Source organism: Podarcis liolepis (genome assembly GCF_965112155.1).
Source record: "Podarcis liolepis genome assembly, chromosome: 8".
In the NCBI taxonomy this organism is placed as follows: domain Eukaryota; kingdom Metazoa; phylum Chordata; class Lepidosauria; order Squamata; family Lacertidae; genus Podarcis; species Podarcis liolepis.
The window spans coordinates 24,443,631-24,465,137 of NC_139560.1; the positions used below are offsets into that span (position 1 = coordinate 24,443,631).

Consider the following 21,507-nt stretch of genomic DNA (forward strand, 5'->3'; position numbering starts at 1 on the left):
CGGGTTAAGTACTTAATTTGTTCCAGAGGTCCGTTCTTAACCTGAAACTGTTCTTAACCTGAAGCACCACTTTAGCTAATGGGGCCTCCTGCTGCTCCCGCACCACCGGAGCACGATTTCTGTTCTCATCCTGAAGCAAAGTTCTTAACCTGAAGCACTATTTCTGGGTTAGCGGAGTATGTAACCTGAAGCATATGTAACCTGAAGTGTATGTAACCCAAGGTACCACTGCACTGTCCTTGATATATTTCTTTGAGAAAGCAATACCTGGGACAGATTTGTATACAGTTACGAAAACTGCACATTTTCCTTTGGCAATAAAGTAATTGATGAGATAATAAAATTCTATAGAGAAAACACTGTGTTTTGCCAAGTTGATTCAGAATCTTAAGCTTATGCTGGTTTTGCATACTTTTAGTCATATTTGCATAATTTATATATATATATTTCATTTTAGTATTTGCTAGAAATCTAGAACTCTTTTATTTACTTACTGAATTCACATTCTGCACTTTCTCCCAAAGGAGTCCAGGGTGGCAAACCAGAGATAAAATAATACAATTTAAAAACATTTTTAAAAAGAAAATACTTAAAGCAAATAAAAATATGTGAAACAGTCACAGATTTTCACACCCAATCATTTCAAGTTGCTAGGAGCTGTATCTTTCAGCCACTGAATACCTGGGGGTTAACAAGAATGTTTTAAAATTCCTCCTGAAAGTTAGTAATGAGGGAGGGAGACACATCTCACCAGGGAGGGAATTCTACAAATGGGGAAGCACCTCTGAAAAGACCTAGCCAATGGGGAGCTTCCAGTGAGAGAGGACCGCACCCCAATTGGTTCCATCGCTGAACTGCTCCAGTATGTTGGCATTGTCTCGCATGACTATTTTCTTATTTATACAACAAGAACAACCAATTCTACTTTCTGTATGATTCGGGTGTGGGGTGGGAATCAGTGCTGGCAGCTCCTTAGGATTCTCAGTCTTTTTTCTTCTTTCTCAATAATTTTATTTGTGGGCAAGATGGGGAAATTGGGGAGCTGGTATGCAAGATGCATACTATAGATGAATATTCAACATGTCTCGGGTACTTTTACCATTTAGGCTCTGCTGTTAGGATACGGAAGAGTGTTTGTAAATAGCAGGCAACATAGCTCAGCCCTACCCTTGAAAGAGCAGGAAGTATTGCAGCCCCAATCGCCAGCAAGTTATTCTATAAATGAATGAAACTGTGTGCATATTTGCCTGCTGTTCCACTAATTATCTGTATTACTGTACACAAATGTTTTGTTTCTGCAGACTTTGCTCTTAGGCGTCTTGTTGGCAATCGCAGGAAACATTCTCATTAGCATCTCTTTGAATCTGCAGGTATGAAAAATCTCCTTTGTATGGTGATTGGTAATGAGATCTAAGCAGCAAACTGTGTGCACAGGCTTCCAGCCATAATATTTAATGTTGGTTAATAGCGCACTTACATAACACAGCACTGAGCTACTGATTACCTTACAATATGCTTTGAGTTTTATTCCTCTGTTCAGGCATAAAAGCACACTTAAAGTTCTGCAACTTTTATATTTAATTCGTTGATATTTGACTACACAACTTATTTTCAACCTTCTTCCTGTGAATCGTATTTAGTATTGTGATTTATTTGGGGGTTTTTTTAATGCTAGGCAAAAGTTCCTAAGCATAGGAGCCACCATATCAAATTTCCGTATAAACAAGAGCCACATCCCTGTGCCTCCTTAACAGTTGCCACATTTCCTTCTCTTCGGTCCTTATACTTTGCCCATATTAAGGCAAAACGTCTGAAAGTGAGCTGAGCATTGGCTTGCAGCGCAGAGCAGTGATCGGATTACCACCCTTCCATGAAATCAGTGCTCAGTAATCCTTGTCCCGCAGTAAAGATCTTTTGACTACCAATTTGAATGTTACAGCTCCCATGTGGAAGCAAATGGAAATTGATTCTGTATGCGAGCGCTTGGCTTAATCGCTCTACCATTTGAAAGCAGCTTTTCATATTGCCACCATCCCCTCTCTTTCCAGTGTTCAGATTGTTGTTGTTGTTGTTGTTGTTGTTATGATGATGATGCGTTCCTCATCAAGGCGACCCAAAGCAACTTACCAAAATAGTATAAATACTATAACCAATTGTAACAAAACACAACCAATAAAAGCCCAAAAAACACATGTATGCAAATATAAGTCAGGTCTTACAGATCCTGCACCACTAAAAGAAGCCACAAAACATAGAATTGTAGGGTTGGAAGGGACCACAAGGGCCATTTCAAGGCCTCACAATACAGAAATCTTTTGCCCAACATGGGGCTCGAACCCACAACCCCGAGATTCAGAGTCTCATGCTGTACCGACTGAGCTGTTCCAGATTCAAATATCTGAAGCCATTCAAATCAAGGACCAAAATCCTGGGTAAAAAGGAAGCGTTTTGCCTGGCAGCTAAAAACCAAAAATGTCTCAGGACATGTCTCCTTGTGGAGAGTGGAGAAGCCACCACTAAGAAGGTGTGTTCTCATGTTGCCATCATTCTGCTCATTTAGGGCCAGGTATGCATATGAAATGGAGGGCAAAACAGAGAACTGCATGGGGTCCACTGTGTCTGTCAAGAAGCTGTGCCCCTTCTGTAGCACTTTAGTATAAAAAGGTAAAGGTAAAGGGACCAGCCGTGACCAACTCTGGGGTTCCGGCGCTCATCTCGCTTTATTGGCTGAGGGAGCCGGCATACAGCTTCCAGGTCATGTGGCCAGCATGACTAAGCAGCTTCTGGCGAACCAGAGCAGCGCACGGAAACGCCGTTTACCTTCCTGCCAGAGTGGTACCTATTTATCTACTTGCACTTTGACGTGCTTTCGAACTAGGTTGGCAGGAGCTAGGTTGGCAGGAGCAGGGACCGAGCAGCGGGAGCTCACCCCGTCATGGGGATTCGAACCGCCAACCTTCTGAACGGCAAATCCTAGGCACCACCCGTGTCCCTTGCAGTTTAGTATAGTAGCTGATTATTGCTTTTCATTAGTAATACAATTTTTGAAAGCACTATCTCAGAGTTTATCCAGACTTACCGTATTTTTCGCCCTATAGGACGCACTTTTCCCCTCCAAAAATGAAGGGGAAATCTGTGTGCGTCCTATGGGGCGAATACAGGCTTTCGCTGAAGCTTGGAGAGCGAGAGGGGTCGGTGCGCACCGACCCCTCTCGCTCTCCAGGCTTCAGGAAGCTATCAGCAAGCCTGGGGAGCCCGCGGAAGTTCCCACAGGGCTCCCCATGCTGCGGATAGCAGCCTGCCGCCCGGCGCACAGGTCGCCCTGAAGCAGAGTGCCCCGCGCGCCGGGCAGACATCGGCCAGCCCCACAAGCTCGGGGGACAGCGGGGAGGCGCAGCGCCGCCATCCCGCTGTTCCCCAACCTGGTTTTGGGGGGGGGGAATAAAGGAAATTTCCCCCCCTTTATTTCCCCCCAAAAAACTAGGTGCGTCCTATGGGACGAAAAATACGGTACCTTTTGCCCCACTCTTTGCAGGCACAGGTCCACACTTAAAAGCTTTGTGTCTGAGTGATTCGGGGTGGGGTTTTTTGCCCCAAGCTTTCCCTGTGAAAACCTACTCTTTAAAGCTGAATTGGAGCAAATGCCAATTCAGGTTTTCTGCAAATGGATGTTTCCTCCAATTGAGCTTTAAAGAGTAGATTTTCACAGGGAAAGCCCCAGGGCAAAAAAAAAAAGATTGCTCCGATATGGAGCTTTTAATTGTGGACTGTGCTTGGAGAGAGTGGTAAGTGTGGAGAAATCCTCAACAAATCCTAATTACTGATTGTGTGAACTGAGCTTCCTCTGTCCAGATCTAAATACAAATCTAAATAATTCCATTTAGAGCTTGCTGCCAAAGAAATCAAATATTAATTTTGGTCATTTGGTGGTCTCTTTGTATTTCTGGTTACATGCAGTTTCCCACCTTCCCCACTTAAGTGAAACTAATGTCTTATCAGTCTTATTCAGACTGGCACCTGGCTGGGCCTTTCATTCTTTTTGGTTTCTTGGCATTGACACCAGGATGTCCCTAAGAATTTGAAGAGTTTTCTGAAAAATTCATTATTTTGAAAGTAGCTCCAAAGTCATGCATTGCAAACCACCTACACTGAATGCTAACTTCAGCTCATGCTGTCATTTTTATTCCAGGAGTGTTTATTTAGGGACTGGAGATTTATATAATTCCTTCAGCACTGATAGCATGATGCAAAAAGCTTCTGCAATGCCATATTGATGTCAAGTACAATATCTGTTACATGCATGCAGACCCATGTCTTTCATTCACATGTTCTCCATCATATCTAACTTTTAGAAATACTGTCATCTTCGACTCATGCGTCAAGGCAGTCAGAAGCCCTTTTACAGAAGCAAGCTTTGGTGGTTCGGCATTATACTCATGGGGACTGGAGAAATTGGAAATTTCGCCGCCTACGGGTTTGCTTCAGTCATGCTCGTTGCTCCATTAGGAAATGTGGCTGTCATAGGTAAGATGACCCGACCCCCGACCCCATCCCTTATTCATTGTCAAAGAACGAGCCAGAAATAACTCACACAGTTCCAAGTTGGAGTTATCTCTTTTTTACCAAAATCATGACTTCATAGACTCAGCTAAGTGTCAGGTCTAATGAGCAAAGCAGCTCATCCGTGGTAGGTCTTACCTCATGAATCAGTTGCCGAGACTGACAGTCTCCACCTCCCCACAGCTGCCTTAAGTCTCCTCTTCTTCAGAGTTTTTCCCCCAAGCAATCAGAGACTATGCCTGTGTGCAGCCAAGCTCTCCTCGCCTTTTTCATGCCTCTTCTGGTTCTGGGCATAGCTGTCAACTGTCCCTTATTTGGCGGGAAACTCCCTTATCACAGCGCCGTGTCCCGCTGCCATCCCTTATCGATGATGTCCCTTAAATTCCCTGGGTTTCAAAGGAAGCAGCTCCTCTCCCTCCCTCCCTGCTGGCCAGGGAGGAGGGAGGCTCCAACTGTGTTGCTTGGCTGCGTTGCTCACCCAATAAGGAGTCTAAGAACGACTGAGGGGGTGGAGCTTGCATGCCTTGTGCCGATCAAATTGGCCGTGTTGCCTGGGGACTCGCCTTTGCTTAGCGCTTCCCAGCGGAGAGGTGATGGTGGTTTTCCTTGCTGCATCCCCTTTACCGGGTTGCTGCGCTGTGGGAACCACTGCTTGAGGCTTCGTTTGGCTGCTGGCTGGGCTTTCTGCCTTTGCCTCGGAAGGGCTCAGAAGTTGAACATACCTGTGTCCAGAAAATCCCTTATTTTGGCTGCTGATCCCTTATTTTCTGTAAGTTGACAGCTATGGTTGTATGAGTCAAGGGGAGAGGGCAGGAGGGGGAGACCGTCGTGACTTTTCACCAGTCCGACACATTCCTGCCTCTTGGCTGCCTGCCTCCAACTCTCTTGCTTCAGCTTCTGCTTCTGAGCCTGGACTACTTCTCTCTGCCACAGATTCTCTCAGCTCACTAAGCCCTGTTACATCATCATCTTCGAACACCTCCTCTTCCCAGTCTTCTCCCTCTGAGCACTCATTGTTGTCCTGCCACCACTCCCTGGGACTTGAGCCTCCGTCCCTTAGTGCTTCCCCAGCTGGTTCCTCTCACCTTTCCTCTGTGACATCCATGGAGATTTTTCTTTCAGTTATTTGAGATAATTGCACAAATGGTTAAGGAAAGTTAAGAGACATATAAGAGAGGTCCCTGGAGAGAGATATTTGCTAGAACGAGAAGTATTCCAGTGGAAGGGATGTGCTATAAAATCCCTGCGCTTTTCTATACTATAACATTGTCTTGGATTCCAAGATGCTGTTGCATGAGCATACTGGATCATGGGACAGAACAGCTTTCTTCAATATGGTGCTTTCCAGATGTTTTGCGCTACAACACCCACCATCCCCAGCCAACATGGCCAATGGTCAGGGGTGATTTGGAGGGCCATACCTGCTCTGTTTGTATAGCTTTGTACCGACATTATGAAAACTGGCTATTTGGGTGGTACTATGGAATTCAGTTGCATGAACTTTTCATTCTATGATGACTGCATATACAGCATAAAAATATTGATAGGCCTGTTAGAGAGAAACTGGTGGCACCCACAACAAAAAAGTGTAATTTGCCTGTTCTATCCAGTCATGCCCTTTACCAGGATATTCCATTTCCTTTAACCCTCAGCTTTCTGACTCCCACCTCCCCAAGTTGAACAGCATTTCTGCTGAGCATGTGTCATCCTCATGGGGCTACCTTAAGGGTTTCCCCCCTTAAATATATGCTGCATACTTACATACGTTAAGATTTCCCAAAGTCTGCTGATAGCTTCCTCTTGTGTCTGAATAGTACCTTTTCAGAGGTCATTAGTGTCTATGATGAAGATGAGTTCTCATGACTAATTCCAGCTGTGACAGCTGTGGAAAAAGCCAATTCTGGAATGATATCTGACTGCTTCAGCCTGTACCAAGCCAAATTCTCCTTTTTGCTATGTCACAGTTAAGTCAAAGCACCGCATGGCAACTGGGTGCAAACGACTGGCTCCATATAGACCAAAGTAGCTGCAATTCAGCACAGGGTACTTTTTGTGTCGGGGACAGAAATGCTTGAGCAAATAAACGCTGTGTCAGTTAGATAATCATTATAGCAACTGTCTTGGTACCTTGGTGATATTTGAAAGACCCAGTGTCAGTTTCAGGCCTAGCTTTTCCACAAAGAGTATAAGAATTTCAGGGGGAAAGTTTGTGCCTTTCTCCCAGTGTGGGGGCTGTTTTTCATACCAGAGCATTCAGTCGTGTTCCCCATCCCTCCCCAACCACAGTCTGAAGTGGTACCAGTGAGACAGAAGTCTACCACCATGAGGCATCATTGAGAGAAGTAATTTATATTCTAGGTGGGTTCATTTCCCCCTGCCTCAACACACACACGCAATTTTTCAGTCAGAGAGCTGCAGTGTTACAAGATGTTGCTTGGATACTAGCACTTTCTGCTCACGAAAGCTGTCATCCTAATATTCCACATGAAATGGTAATCTTAAGTTGATAGGTTTCTTAAGTGCATTTCAAGTAACTCCTTTTTAAAAAGACCTTTGCTATTATTATGCTCGTCATAATTTATACAGCCCCCAGTAGCTCATTATAGCAATTATACTTAAATTATTTCTAGGGAGAAGAAAGTTATGTGTCCTCAGGGGGAGGTCTCCTGCTGATGAAGCAAGTGTACACACTGCTGTTTATCTCTTTTTAATCCCTTGACAGCATTTGAAACAGGACACTGATTTTAACAAATGTTTTGCAATGCTTGGAAGAACCATATGTGAGTTTTCTGCTGCAAATGCCATTTTCTTCATTGGCTGTTTCTATGGGTCATTGACAAAATGGAAATATGCTAGATTTACTTTTTTATTTTTTGAAAACAGAAACTTTTTTAAATGTTCTATTAGACAAAAAAAATCGCTACAAATACAACACAAGCCCACTGCGTAGTGGGTTGCACCAGAATATCTGTGCTGCTTATTTGTACTACTTCAGGATTTTAATCACTTCATTTTGCTGCATTTGTAAATTAAGCAAGTCTCTGTGGGGCTGAGATACTGCCTGAAAGGAATTTCCCATGGTGCATAATTCACATCCCTGTTGTGACGTGTATATGTACCACCTATCAAGGTCTTGTAAGAATGTTCTTGAGATGTGACCACAATACAGTGGTACCTCAGGTTAAGTACTTAATTCGTTCCGGAGGTCCGTACTTAACCTGAAACTGTTCTTAACCTGAAGCTCCACTTTAGCTAATGGGGCCTCCTGCTGCTGCCGCGCCACCGGAGCACAATTTGTGTTCTCATCCTGAAGCAAAGTTCTTAACCTGAAGCACTATTTCTGGGTTAGCGGAGTCTGTAACCTGAAGCGTATGTAACCTGAGGTACCACTGTAAAAGGGAATTAAATTCTATTGAGCAATGGGAACCACAGTGCCCCTGTCCATGTATGGCAGGGATTAGAGTTGGAAAGAAGCAGAAATCATGGTGGAAATGGCACGTATCAAAGCGTGTAAAGTCATGTGGAAGGTTCTGTTGAAACTCCACAACCATTTGTTGTCAGGAGGGTGCCCAAGTTATGTATGCACAAGGATAAGTGGGTAGTATTGGTGGCAGTTTAAGAGCCCCCAAATAACAGTGTTTGAGGGATGTGCTATGCAGAGCACTCCTTTCACAAGCCCTGTCTCTTGGATTGTAGCCAATTTTCCATGGATTTTTTTTTAAAAGTGTGTGGAAGTAAACTAGGAGTCTAGTTCTAGCACCAGGATTTGCCAGGATTGTATTGCTACTGTGGAGGCAAATGGGTGCTTTTCTTGTTATTATTGTTAAGCAATGTTATCACACGCGACTTCATCATCTTCAATATAGTCTCTTATTACGTAACATTTAACAATGACTGTTTGTTCCCCAGGTAGTGCAGTTATTTCTGTCTTATTCCTAAAAGAGTACATAAGATCCGAAGGTATATTAGGTAAGTAAATGCTTGCTGCCAGTCTAATACTTGGAGTGCTGTTTTGATAGGGGAAATAATGCTGCGTTAATAGCAAGATATATTTATCCCCCCAACATTTGTCAGCTGAAGAGAAATATGCTTATTTTAAAATAGGTTGGAACATAGTTTTAATAATAAGCAGGATCATCCAGTTTTGCTCCAAAAAAATGTTATACAAGCTTGGATTTTAAACCCCAAAGTCCATTGAATCTATTTTTTCTGGTAAGTTTTCTTCCAATCATAGACTCATAGAATTGGAAGGGGCCACAAGGGTCATCTAGCCCAACCCCCAGAAATGCAGGAATATTTTGCCCAATGTGAGGCTTAAACGCACGACCCTGAGATTAAGAGTCTCATTCTTGACTGAGCTGTCCTAGGTAGACTTTTATCTGTACCAATTAAATGGGCGTTTTCTATTTAGGCTCATGTTTTTGCTTCCAGTTTTTAAATCGGGAGATAATACTTCAATATTTTACATATTTTGATATGTTTGACAACAGTAGGAGTCCTATCAAAAACAAGGCATCTAATTGCTTAATCATTCTGCTCACAGCTCTTTTAATGTTGATATTTGCACACAAGCTCTTTTTTATAACATTAAAAAATAGTAACTGTTTGTTCCTTTTATACTAATTTGGTTATTTCCAAGAGCATTTCAGCAATGTTTTGCTAGCACACATGATCTCAATTCCACAAAACACTGGACTTTATGTCTGCCTCAAAAACATTTTTGCAAATTAAATCTGCCTTGCTCTACGGTTCGTTTATTAGATATGTGACTAGTTCCAGCAGATATTTTGGTTGCTTTATGTAAGACAATGAGTCTATAGCTATTTTTGACATTTGAGATTACTCTGGCCAATTGCTGCATAAATGTTGTTGACATATTTGAGATGGCTGTGATTCTCAAACTTTGTCACAATGCTTATTCCCACAGCAGCTGTCCATAGTCATAGTTCTGCTCGTGTGCTCTAAAACTCAACCAGAACACTAGGATGTATTCCTGGGGAAAGTATTGTTTTCCCTCACTAACCTTCACCCAATAAAAAGCTTTGGCACCAAATTCAGGAAACCAGCTGGGCAGACAAGTCAGCCCATTCTGCTCTTTGTCTCCACTAAGATTATGGATGGGTCTACCACAATGGGACATGTCATTTGAAGGGGTGAAACTTGGTTTTTGCAAATTTATTCAGCGAGGGGTCTTAAAAATATGTTTTGGGGGTGTGAGGAATTCAAATATGCTATTATTTTTGTGACTTGACAACATTTAGAATAGCAAATCTTCATTTGATTAAAAAGCGCATCAACTACTCTTGGAAAACCAAATAATTTTAATTTTACCTTCTGAAAATGTTGGGTAATGCTGTAAAATATTTAGTTTCTCTGCATAAAGCACATGCTACTAAGGATACACTGTAATCATAAAACAACATTAGAAACTAATGACATCAGCTAATAAGAAATTTAATTAAGTTTCATTAAGTCTTGCTTTGATTTGCTCTTGAACATCAGCCTCCAACTTGCTTCTTGGCCTGATTTAGCCCTCACACTTTTTATGTCCATATACCCTGGCCGTTTAACCCACAGCGTCACCCAGGACGCGGGTGGCGCTGTGGGTTAAACCACAGAGCCTAGGACTTCCCGATCAGAAGGTCGGCGGTTTGAATTCCCGCGACGGGGTGAGCTCCCGTTGCTCTGTCCCTGCTCCTGCCAACCTAGCAGTTCAAAAGCACGTCAAAGTGCAAGTAGATAAATAGGTACCGCTCCGGCGGGAAGGTAAACGGCGTTCCCGTGCGCTGCTCTGGTTCACCAGAAGCACCTTAGTCATGCTGGCCACATGACCCGGAAGCTGTACGCTGGCTCCCTCGGCCAATAAAGCGAGATGAGCACCGCAACCCCAGAGTCGGCCACAACTGGATCTAATGGTCAGGGGTCCCTTTACCTTTACCTTTACCTTACCCTGGCTGTTGCCTCTGCAACTTGTTTCACACACCTCTCTATAGACCGAACCTGATAGGGCCACTGTGGAATTTGCATGGGCTTGTCAGTGAACTTCTCTACTTCCTCTGTAGTAAGTTTACATGTCAAAGGAGGTTCATATATCCTGTTTGACCAGTCTATCAGCTCCAACAAGGACAAAGCACTGGTGGAAGGTGTCTTTCTAGACATACAGAAAGATCTCCCAGTGTTTCATAATCTCTGCCCCTCAGGTCAGTGATCTTCTGGGCACCAGCTCTCCTCTTCTCATTGTCATAGGAGCATGAGAGTGTATGGATTATTTCGCTGAATGCATACCATGCTGAACGCCAGGCAGTTGTCAAAACAGCATCTACCACAGCCTTCTTTTGCAGCCTAACTCACCACAGCTGAAACAAGAAGTGGTGTGGGCCTTCTACTCAAGGAGTGTTTTACTTTGCTGTTGAACCAGCAGGGGTACTACACACAAATGATGTATTCTATTTAACAGCCTTTAAGCTGTTGCGGGATTTGCCTTTAAAGCCATTGGAACCCATATGCAGCAAAACCTGTTTGCTGTTGTTAACCACCTTGAATGGCTCACTGGACCAATTTCAAGAAGGGCCAAATCCATGGGAAAGTTTCCCTGTCCTTATGGCCTGTATGGTCCAGTACCCATATGCTTGATCTGTAGACAGATCCCTTATGACATTGTCACTCAGTGAAGCAAGAGGCTCTCTAACTGGGAGTTTGGTGGATGAAGGATCAATTTCAAATTCCGTAGCAATGTCTAGCAATGATATCTGTCCACTTGCTGTTAGACAAGGTCTTCCCATCAACTGCTTGTGAACAAGTGCCACAGAGGTAATTTGTTGGTGTGGAGGGCTCAAAGCAGCCATATCAGTTTACAACTAAGCTTGACCTCTATATAATAATAATAATAATAATAATAATAATAATAATAATAATAATAATAATAAATAATAATTCTTTTATTTATACCCCACCCTTCCTGGTTCAGAAAACCAGGCTCAGGGCGGCTAACAACAAATTTAAAACACTTAATTGATGCAACAAAAAACAGCATAAAATACAGTATAAAACGTGAATAACAATAAATTCAGAATTCAAAAATCAATTTAGCAGGGACAGTCCCAATAAACATTAGATGATCACCAGGGCTAGCTGGCTAAATTAGTCCTATTTGGGCCAGTGAGGAGACCAGGGGAGAATTAGCTGTGGGATCCTAGAGCGGGTAATCTTCATTAAAAGGGGAAGAGGAAGGGAAGGAAGTAAGGTATGATATATATTAGTGAAAATAACATACAAAATGCACTATATTGCAGATAACTGTTTCCAAAACATGTGTATGTTAGACAAAAATTGTGTATAGTAGGGGATATTTGCACTAAAAGGCCGGTGGGTTTTCATGAGGCTGGTTTTTGTTTTTGTTTTAATTGTGAACTAGTATGTGGAGAACTGAATTTCAGATTAGAAAAACAGGAAACAGGGAATAACCAAAACTGACAGAATTCACCCATCCCTAGTGACGATTTGCATACTTTTTTCCTACACAGAAGTGCTATCTGTGTGGGAACGTCTATCTTGTTTGGAGTGCCTGTCATTCGTGCAAAATGAAGAGGATGACTGGGCTCCCTGCGCAAATAAGCAGGCAGATGATGCAGGCTGTTAGTGTAATGATTGTACGGTAATTGCACAGCTGTTGTGGGCGTTTGGAGAAAGAAATTCAGTGCTGCTCCAATAGCCCTATAATATTTAGTTATTTGGTCCAAGTGATACATGGAGAATTCATCCCTCAGCTGATCATGTTCCCCTTCAGTCTTGTACGCTGCACAATGTTTTAACTAGAGTTCTGGGCTGATTTATTTTATTTCTGCGAGTTTGTCTTTGCCATGGAGGTTTTTTAACAATGTTGCTGCATTCCATTGGAGTTAGCTGTACCATGGCAGATACGGTGATTGTTGGGAGGTTTGTGCAAATACATAAATATAGAACACTGTGGGGATTGTTCCCCCCCTCACCTCTAAATTGCGAGTGTGCTATTTTGTCCCATTGATGTTCTGTGCAGTAGTCTGTGCCCCAGAAACTCACGTTCCACATTGATTTATTGATTTGTTTTATTTTATTTTTATGGGATGGGACCTCTGAAATAAAATTAAAAAGCAGCCTAGAAACCGCATAGACCAATTTAAAATTGGCGTTTGGCAGCACCGAAGAACACAAGACATACTCATGAAGAAAAGCACATGTCTGTATGCACTTGCACGTTCAAGAACACTCTGTCACAAGCCCACATCCTCTTTTCAATGAGTGTAGTTACCACACAGCCCTTCCACGAGTGATGTAAAGAAAGAAACTGCTACCGAAGGAAGGGGAGCAGAATTCCTCACTTTCCTGTGCTGCGATCATTAATTTTCACACTGCTCCCCGGTTCCCTTGGAAGTGATCTTGAGATATCAGAGTACCTTCTGAAGACTCTGTGCATACGTCTTGCTGCCTGGGGAAATCCCCGGAGTCCTCAGGCTTAAGGAAGAGTTCTGGCCACTTCCAGGAGCAATAGCTATTAGTGGTGAGAGGAGGAGGGCAATGTAACTATCCCAAGACATCAGAGCTATGCTATGCAGCTACCAGCTCTGCATTCAAACAACTGCTACATATGCGGTTGCATCCTTGATTTCAGTGATATTTACTTTCCCCCAAATCCGAATGACCCCCCAGCCCACAATTAAGATACCTGGCCTGGCATGTGTCAATGTTTCGCGTCATCCTGGCGTCTAGAGGCAGTATTATGACAGAGGGTTAGCATTCCAGATGATGCTAACCAGTTTGCGCCAGGTAAATACAAATACTGGACAATGAGACTACCAGCATGTCAGAAGGAGGATGGCTCAATGGGTCAGTGTGTCTTGCTGTTAAGCAGAAGGTTGGTGGTTCGAGCCCACCCAGGGATGGCTGTGGACAGGATTCCTGCATTGCCGGGGGTTTGACTCCATGACCCGTAAGGTTCCTTCCAACTCTACAATTCTATGGAATTGTGTTCTGAAATAAAGTTAAAATGCAAGCAACAAAAATCAAAAACATGCAAAGCAGAACGGAAAGACCACCAAATTAGAGGAAAGGGAAGTTCATTGATTATATTACTTGGTATATCATAGGTAACCTTGGGGAGCAATATGAGTAAAACTGCCTAAGTCAGTTTGGACGTATATGCAGCCGAATCATAGTCAGGAAAACAAATGCTCCCATTTCTGCAGTCCTGGTAGTAAAGTCCATTGAACTTGGTGGACTTCCGAGTAGACATGCATAGAATTGTGCTGTCTCTGTGGTTGGAATGTGACCAGGTCATAGGAGATAAATGGAGTTTGTGCATAATCATAGTCTCCTAAATTTGATCAAACTGCTGCTTTTTAGAAGGTTCACTCTGGAGGCTTCCAGTTATGTGTTTTGTAAAAAAATAATAACAACATGTTTGTCTACATGTATTTATTTTGAAAGGTGGAACTGTGACGATGGCAGGAACATTTTTGGTGGTGACCTTTGCTCCCCGCGTTACCCAGGAAGTTACGGCAAGAAAGATACAGAATGATTTAGTTAACTGGCAGTTCCTGATTTATGTGGTGAGTACAGTATGCAAAAGTCGCTGTTTGCAAGTGGGGTCTAGAACAAAACATTGCAGCGAGAAGTGCTGTGATTCTGAAACCCAGCCAGTTGTGCCTCTTTCCAGCATCCTCCAATATAGTCCACCTTCCCCTCTGCGCAACAGTCATTTGGCATTCTGTGGCCATTGCCATTTCCACAAGTCCACTGCTACTTTCCTGTTGTGCATGGAAGGTACCATTTTCGACCACATAACGATCAGCACTCAGAGAATGAGTTCCCTCTAAGTACAGTCATACCTTGGGTTACAGACGCTTCAGGCTGCGTTTTTTCGGGTTACGGACCGCCGAAACCTGGAAATACAGGAACAGGTTACTTCCGGGTTTCAGCAGTTGCGCATGCGCAGAAGCGCTAAATTACGCTTTGTGCATGCGCAGAAGCACCAAATCGCAACCCGGGCATTCACAGACACGGGGTGCGAATGCTGCGGGTTGCGAACGTGCATCCCATACAGATCACGTTCGCAACCCCATCATCCACTGTACAGGGTAATCCAGGCACTCTTGGTTTGCAGAGTCCACAGGTATTTCTCATGTGGGAACCGATTGTTCTTTCGGTCAAGGATGTTGCTGTTTGCTTATTTCAGCTTCTACTCCTTCCACATTCCTTGGGTCAAACGGAGTGTGAATTTAAGAGTGCCTTTCCAAACTATAGGGAAATGAGCATAGAAAAAAAGGCAAGGCCGCCTCCGCAGTAAGCTAAAGGCTAGTGTAACAAAACTTTTTTTTCTACATGTAGTGTAAGTTTGGGTTTGATACGCTTTATGTAAAATGCTCTCAAATGAGAGAGCTGGCCCAAAGATGCTGCAGCACTCTGCATTAGCTGCAGAAACTGACTCTGCAAAGGCTGCCTTGGACTTTCTAGCATTCAAGAAAGGGTGAGAATAAATCCATACTTTTAGAAGCATGGCATGATGTGCTAGATGTCAGAGAGGGAGGCTCTGTTTGTGGTGGCCTTTGAGTGGAAATGCCTGTTTATGGGAATCTTGACAGAGTGGAAAACATGATTTATGAGTCAGGAATGCATAGGATTCAGGATATAGTTCAGCACAGACCCTTCATGTCTTGTAATCCACCCCTGAAAGACAAGAGGAGCTAGTTTTTAGTTTTCTCATGGGAGAAAGACTATTCTAGGTGGATGGATTAAATGTGGCTCAAAACTGTTTCTTTACACACATCTGTTCAGAGGTCCCTAATCTTTGGGGACTGGTGAACGCATCTGGAATTTTGATAAAGTGTTGTGGGCGCTGTCACAAAATGGTTGCTATTCATAAACATGCTATGGCATTTTAAGCAGTATCAGAATCGCTTCTGTAATCAACAGCCTGCAATGTTTCAGACTTCAGTTGCATATTCTGGCTTGAAAATACGACTGGTGAAAGCACAACTCTGCAACTTCTTGGTTAGTTCTATAAAGGGAAGTAAAGGGAAATTTGCATATCAGAAAAGAGGGAAGCCAGCAAGCCCATAGCACACGTAACAATTTCCTAGCCGTCATTAAAAGCCTGGAGCCAAAATATCCACTATTCTGCTTTTATTTCCCCATTATTTTAAGCAAGCGCCTTGCCCTGCCAACATGTCCAGTGTCATTTCTTTCTCAACGAATAAAAAAACTTTCTTAAAATCGTGGACTTGTTAGGGATAAATACCTTTCCTCACCTTCTAAAGCTTTAGGCTGCAGTCCAGGGAAGCACTTAGAACACCCATTTGAACATGTTTTCAGAACATTTACTGGCGACCTATTTTTTTCCTGTGAGAAGTAAAAAGGGGAGTTTCCAAATGTAACTTGCTGCTCTTTATTGACTTGAACAGATTGAGGGCAGTTTTAGAATTTTAAACCTACAGTCCCAGATTTGGAAGCTGGGATACCAAGGAATGCCCATACCTGATTGGCTGTTTTATTTATGTATTTTCTTTAGGTTTTATTGTTTGACCATAAGCCATAACAAAACTGAATATGCAGCACAGATGTCTAAAATCATAATGGAACAGAGTAATCATATAACAAAACACAGATGATTAAAATCAACTGTTTTTTTAAAGAAATGAATCTAACCACATGCTTTTCTGTGCAAATGAGGAAGAGGCAACTTTTTCAGTTACCAAACTCTCCTTACTCACAGGAAATAAAAAAAGGCTTCAGAAATATATATCAGTAATAAAAGTTGAAAAGCAAGGTTTCCCCCCCCCTTTCATAGTGGGGGCTCTTCCCCACCTTCCCTGGGGTTCCTTAAGAAAGACTTGTGTGCTGGGAGGGAAGGCAGATGAGGCCAGAAAGCCTGCGCCATCTGCTATTGTAGAAGAAACCTAATTGGTAGTATTGTATTTTCCCATAGGGGAAAGGCCATAGCTGAATGCTAGAACATCTCTTTGCATGCAGGTCCTTGGTTCAATCCCCAGCATCTCTAAGTGGGGCTGGGAATGTTCCCCTGCCTTATACCCTGGAGATCCACTGTCAGTCAGTGTAGGACCAATGGTCTGACTTAGTACTGGGTCCCTATGCATCTCCAGCTAAAAGGACCAGAAAGCCGCTGCTCGTAAGAGTGCAACAGGGCTTGGTGGACAAATATTCTTACTCAAAACAGCTCAGCGATATAGAACAACTCTTTTGCCTGCAAAAGATCCAAGGTTCAGTTTTTCTTGGAATCTTCAGGTAGGGCTGCAGTGACCCTTGTCTGAAACTCTTGGAGATCTGCTGCCAGTCAGTGTAGACAATATCAAGTTAGATGGACAATATCAAGTTAGATGGACAATATCAAGTTAGATGTGCAGATGCCTGATTATTGTCTTCCAAAGCAACTACTCTATTCCAAACTTAAAAATGGAAAGCGTGATGCTGGTGGACAACAAAAGAGTTTTAAGGCTCTCTCAAGGCAAATCTAAAAAAAATGTAGTATAAACACCGACAACCAGGAAATACTGGCCTGCGATAGCTCCAATTGGAGAACAGCCTTTACCAAAAGTGTCATGGGCTTTTAGGACGCTCAAACTCAGGATGAAAGGGAGAGATGTGCTAAGAGGAAGGCACACTTGGCAAACCCTCACCATGATCAACTCCTGCCTGGAAACCTATGTTCCCACCGTGGAAGGATGTGTGGATCCAGAACTGGCCTTACTCGGCTATGAGGGATCGCCAAAGAAGAAAAAGAAGATGGACCAATGGCCTAACTCTGTATAAAAAAGTTTCCTGTGTTCCTATGTAACTATGTGAATAGTATTACCTAGCATAAGGGAATACTAGGTAATACTATATTAGGTCAGGGCCAGCGCAAAAGAGTTTTATGTATGCATACCCACCGCTTCCAGGTCAAAGAAGCACCCACCACATCCCAACATCTGCACTGGAAAGCGGAAATTCACCCCATGGAATGTGTCTACTAAGCAGCAATCTATGTCCCATATGGAAGCCGCTTTGGAGTGGGGCTGCAGTGCATATGGGGGTGTTGCTGGCGATTATGAAGCAGCAAGCCCAGTCTGCGTGCAGCGTTAAGGAAATCCCATCTGCAGAATGTCTTGCAAAGCAGCCTCTCCTCGCGTACCATTAACTCTGCTGGTATATTTTTCTTTTATGCAACCTTTTGACAGGTAGTTGGCTAGGCAGTGATTGAAAACCAGTGCAGAGTTACAAATGCATTGCAGGTGTTCTGAGCAGAACTATGCGTTCAGTCCAAGTTTTATTGATGAGGGTGGAGGAACAGAAGAGTAAGTGAAGGTAATTAATGCAAGCGGTAAGTAAGATAAGCCATAGAGTGGGCTGCAATCTTCAAGTCACCTACACCAGAGTAGTCTCATTGCAATTGGAGGGTGGCAGGCACTGCTATGTACAGTGATGGCTCAACGTGATTATACATAGTTAAAATTGGATGCCTTTGCTTGCCAGATTATTACTGCAAGAACTCTCTCTCCTCTCTCCTTTGTTTTAAATCTTTTCAAGGCTGTAAAAATAAAGTAGGCACTTGAAAGGGTAAGAGAACTAGACAGCAAAATGTGAACATTTCTTAGGAAAGGTTTATAGGAATAATTGTTTGATAAATGGTGGTGAGGTTACCCCTCTTACTCATCCCTTTAAAGGGGGAAATAAGTATGTGACATCTTGTTAAAGATTTTGTCTGAAGCTTTTATTCTGCATTTTAGCAACTTAAGCCTTTTACGCTTTTTCTTTTCAGATCCTGGCAGTAATAGCATTCTGCATTCTTTTGTATTTCCATAAAAGAAAGAAAGTGAATCACATTGTGATTTTGCTAACAATGGTAGCAGTGCTAGGTAAGAATACGGCTCGTCTGCAATGTTTTGTGCTGATTTTGTGCACATCGTTCCTTTGTTCTCTTTTGTTTTGTGGTGGCTGATCCCGAAACCTCTTGCAGGGCTCCAGAATTTTGCCCCCTTGTCCCTTTTCTTCATGCTAACTTATGTGTGTCTTGAGTATCCATGCAGCAGAATGCCACATTAGATATTGGTTCTGCATCAGGCTACAGGTGGAGAATACCGCTGTTGAATCCTATGCCACATAGCAAACTCTTTGTGAGTAGAAAGCTAGCCCAGAAGGGGACAGGTTCCTGCTGGCTTTCTATTTGCAGGGAAATTTTAAACACAGATGAACATCCATAAATTTTATGTCCAGCCTACGGTCTGAAGAGTGCAGACCGTTCAGTCAAATCAGAACTCTGTCCACATCTGCTGTAAATATACACTTGGGGAAAGATTATACGTAGGGCAGTCAGTTCATGGAACATAGGTGCCAAAACTTCACTGTTGCCTTCTCTGACCTATGACATGTCATGAACATTTGCCCCACTGAGCATTTCTGGGGATGCTCCTTGATCCATCTTTGTCACTTGAAGCACATAGGGGCACAGTGGCTAGGGATACCTTTTATCAGCTTGGTAAGACAGTTGGTAAGACAGTTATGGCTGTTCTGGACCACTTGATCCCAGAGAGAGTGAATTAGAGAGTCTGTCTGAAATTCCTTGTTGCTTGAAAAGAGATTTCAACCAGCACTAGCTGAAGTTTCCTGCTTGGCAGGGGGTTGGACTCGATGGCCCTTGTGGTCTCTTCCAACTCTATGATTCTATGATTCTATGATTCTAAGTAAACAAACCAATAACTCAAGCATAAAAGCCCAAGCCTATCCAAGCACTTTGTGGAAGTGTATATAAGCTGTGTGTCGAGATGGGCAACAGGAGACCTATTCAGTTTTCGTCTCTCATTTGCATACATATTTTCCCCTCAGAGTTGGAGTCAAAGCAAATAAAAAATTTAGTATTGTACATTTGTTTGCGTTTCTTCATGGTGCACTGGAACATATTCCATTGTTTGCACAGTAAAACAGTCTTCAGCCTAGAAGAATAAAAATTATGGATATATGCCACAGTCCCTGGAGAACATTCCTTAGTAAAAACCATTGAATTTAATGGAATACAAGTTATACACTATGTCTTCTGGAGGAGATTGGACTTGGTGGGCTATGGTCATGGGCTACAGGGTTTTTTTTAAACTGGTGGTATTAATGATGTTCACACATTGCAATTACCAGCTTGGATTTAGGTGACTCAGTGGAGTACATTTCACACGAATCTTATGTGTGCATTAGAAGTTCTCATGTCTCAGTATTTTCTTGGTGACTCTGGGTTTGCTTCTTCCCCCTTTATAATGATACCTAGTTTGGAAAGTGCTTGAATACATTTAAGGGCCTTACACTGCAATTCTGTACATCTCTACCCCGGAATAAGTCCCACCGAACTCTAAGAGATTTCTAAGTAGTTATGCATAGAATTCCAATATTGATCTGTATCTTTTATGCTGAATTAATCCTCTCCGATTGAATTCAGCCAGAGCATGACATCGCAATCTCAGAATAGCTCCAGTTTACACAGAATTTCATGCCTAGAAATTAACTGGTGTGCTGCTGTTTCCTGTAAAACACACGCGCAGAATGTGAACAACAGCCACGTGTTCATAAGCACCCATGTGTGAGAGCTCTGATAGGTCTGTTGCCAATACATGTAGAGCAGCTTTTAAGAGCACATGTCCTGTCTTTTGCACTTTGCTACAAGAAACATCACTGCATTTGTGTGTTGAGACCTTTAAACCTCCCCCCCCCCCAAATAAATTCAGACAAGACTCAAATTTTGGTTTGGTTTTTGGCAGAATTTAGGCCACAACTTTATTGATTACAGCAAGTGAATGGTTGCATATGCTCTGGTTCGACTAGCTCCCTGCACCGTTGCAGGTAGCGCTGATCCAGGGCACCAGCATAGGTCAGCCAAGGGTGAACACCTGGATAAGCGGAAATCCGGGAACAGGCTATCTCCACCACCCTGATGCCCCCCTGGACTCAGGCATGGGCACAACCCCCTCACAGGTTGACCAAACCATCGAGTCCCTGGATTCCTTAAACGGAATACCCTTCACATAGGGATGGCGAGAGCATTCTCCCATCCCTATCACTTGAACCAGAGCCTATCTGCAACCTTACAAGTTGTGATGATTTGCTACGCGGCAGGCAAAACCCAAATGGCAACAGCCAATCAGCCAAATGGGGAAAATTCCTGCCGTGCCCCGTCCCAATGACAGACGACACACGACGGCATAGCAAGCTCAAGCGCGCAAGCCCTAAATATAGGGAGAGGCGGGTGGGTGTTCCGATGCAAGCACCGAAAGAGGAAGCTCTGGGCCACGTGCATAGGTATATATAGGTCCCTTGATCTGTTTAGCCTGCGTCCCATTGGCCTGATTGAACCCTGCATCAAGGGACCTACCAATCGGGTGTTGTGGCTATCCAAACGTACCCACCCACAACACGGGGTTAGGTTGCCAGGTCCCACCACAACACATGCCCTCTTTAAGGGAGGACCCGATTTGTGGCAGACATGACTGTTGCACAAAGTACAGGCTGGAGTTGCCTGCCACAGCTGCACAAGCAAATTCAGTTTGCTTTCTGATGTCACAGCTGGCCAAATATGTACCAATCATGATAAACATGATATCTGTATGGTGTTGTTGCTAGTTTGCTTAGACCAGGGTGTCATTCAGTAGCTGCCAGGAGCAACTGAAGCAGTAGAATAATCAGGGCTTTTTTTCCCCAGCCGGAACTTGCTGGAACTCAGTTCTGGGACCTCAGGAAAAATAGCACTGAGAATAATCATCGTTCTAGGTTGAAGGGTGAGGAGACAGAACCGCTTGACCAAGTCATTGACTGCAATTTCTGACATTTCCAACTTGTTTTCTGATTGCCAGTCAAAGAGCACTTTGCTTCGTAAACCATCAATGGAAGGGTGAATCTCTTTCCCAGTCGTTCCAGAATAGTATCTTTAATATGAGCAGC

The 21,507-nt window shown here is 43.2% G+C and overlaps 1 protein-coding gene across 3 annotated transcripts in view; it reads left to right on the forward strand.

Annotated features, from left to right (window-relative positions):
* Positions 1-21,507, forward strand: part of NIPAL2 (NIPA like domain containing 2) — a 40,481-nt gene that overhangs the window by 4,425 nt on the left and 14,549 nt on the right. For 2 of the 3 annotated variants that reach the window (XM_083517380.1, XM_083517379.1), the window contains exons 2-6: positions 1,302-1,370; positions 4,353-4,524; positions 8,470-8,529; positions 14,023-14,144; positions 18,350-18,446. In XM_083517380.1, the coding sequence (XP_083373506.1) occupies positions 1,302-1,370; positions 4,353-4,524; positions 8,470-8,529; positions 14,023-14,144; positions 18,350-18,446 (520 nt within the window). The remainder of the gene's footprint in view (positions 1-1,301; positions 1,371-4,352; positions 4,525-8,469; positions 8,530-14,022; positions 14,145-18,349; positions 18,447-21,507) is intronic. The other variant, XM_083517381.1, reaches the window with a different exon arrangement.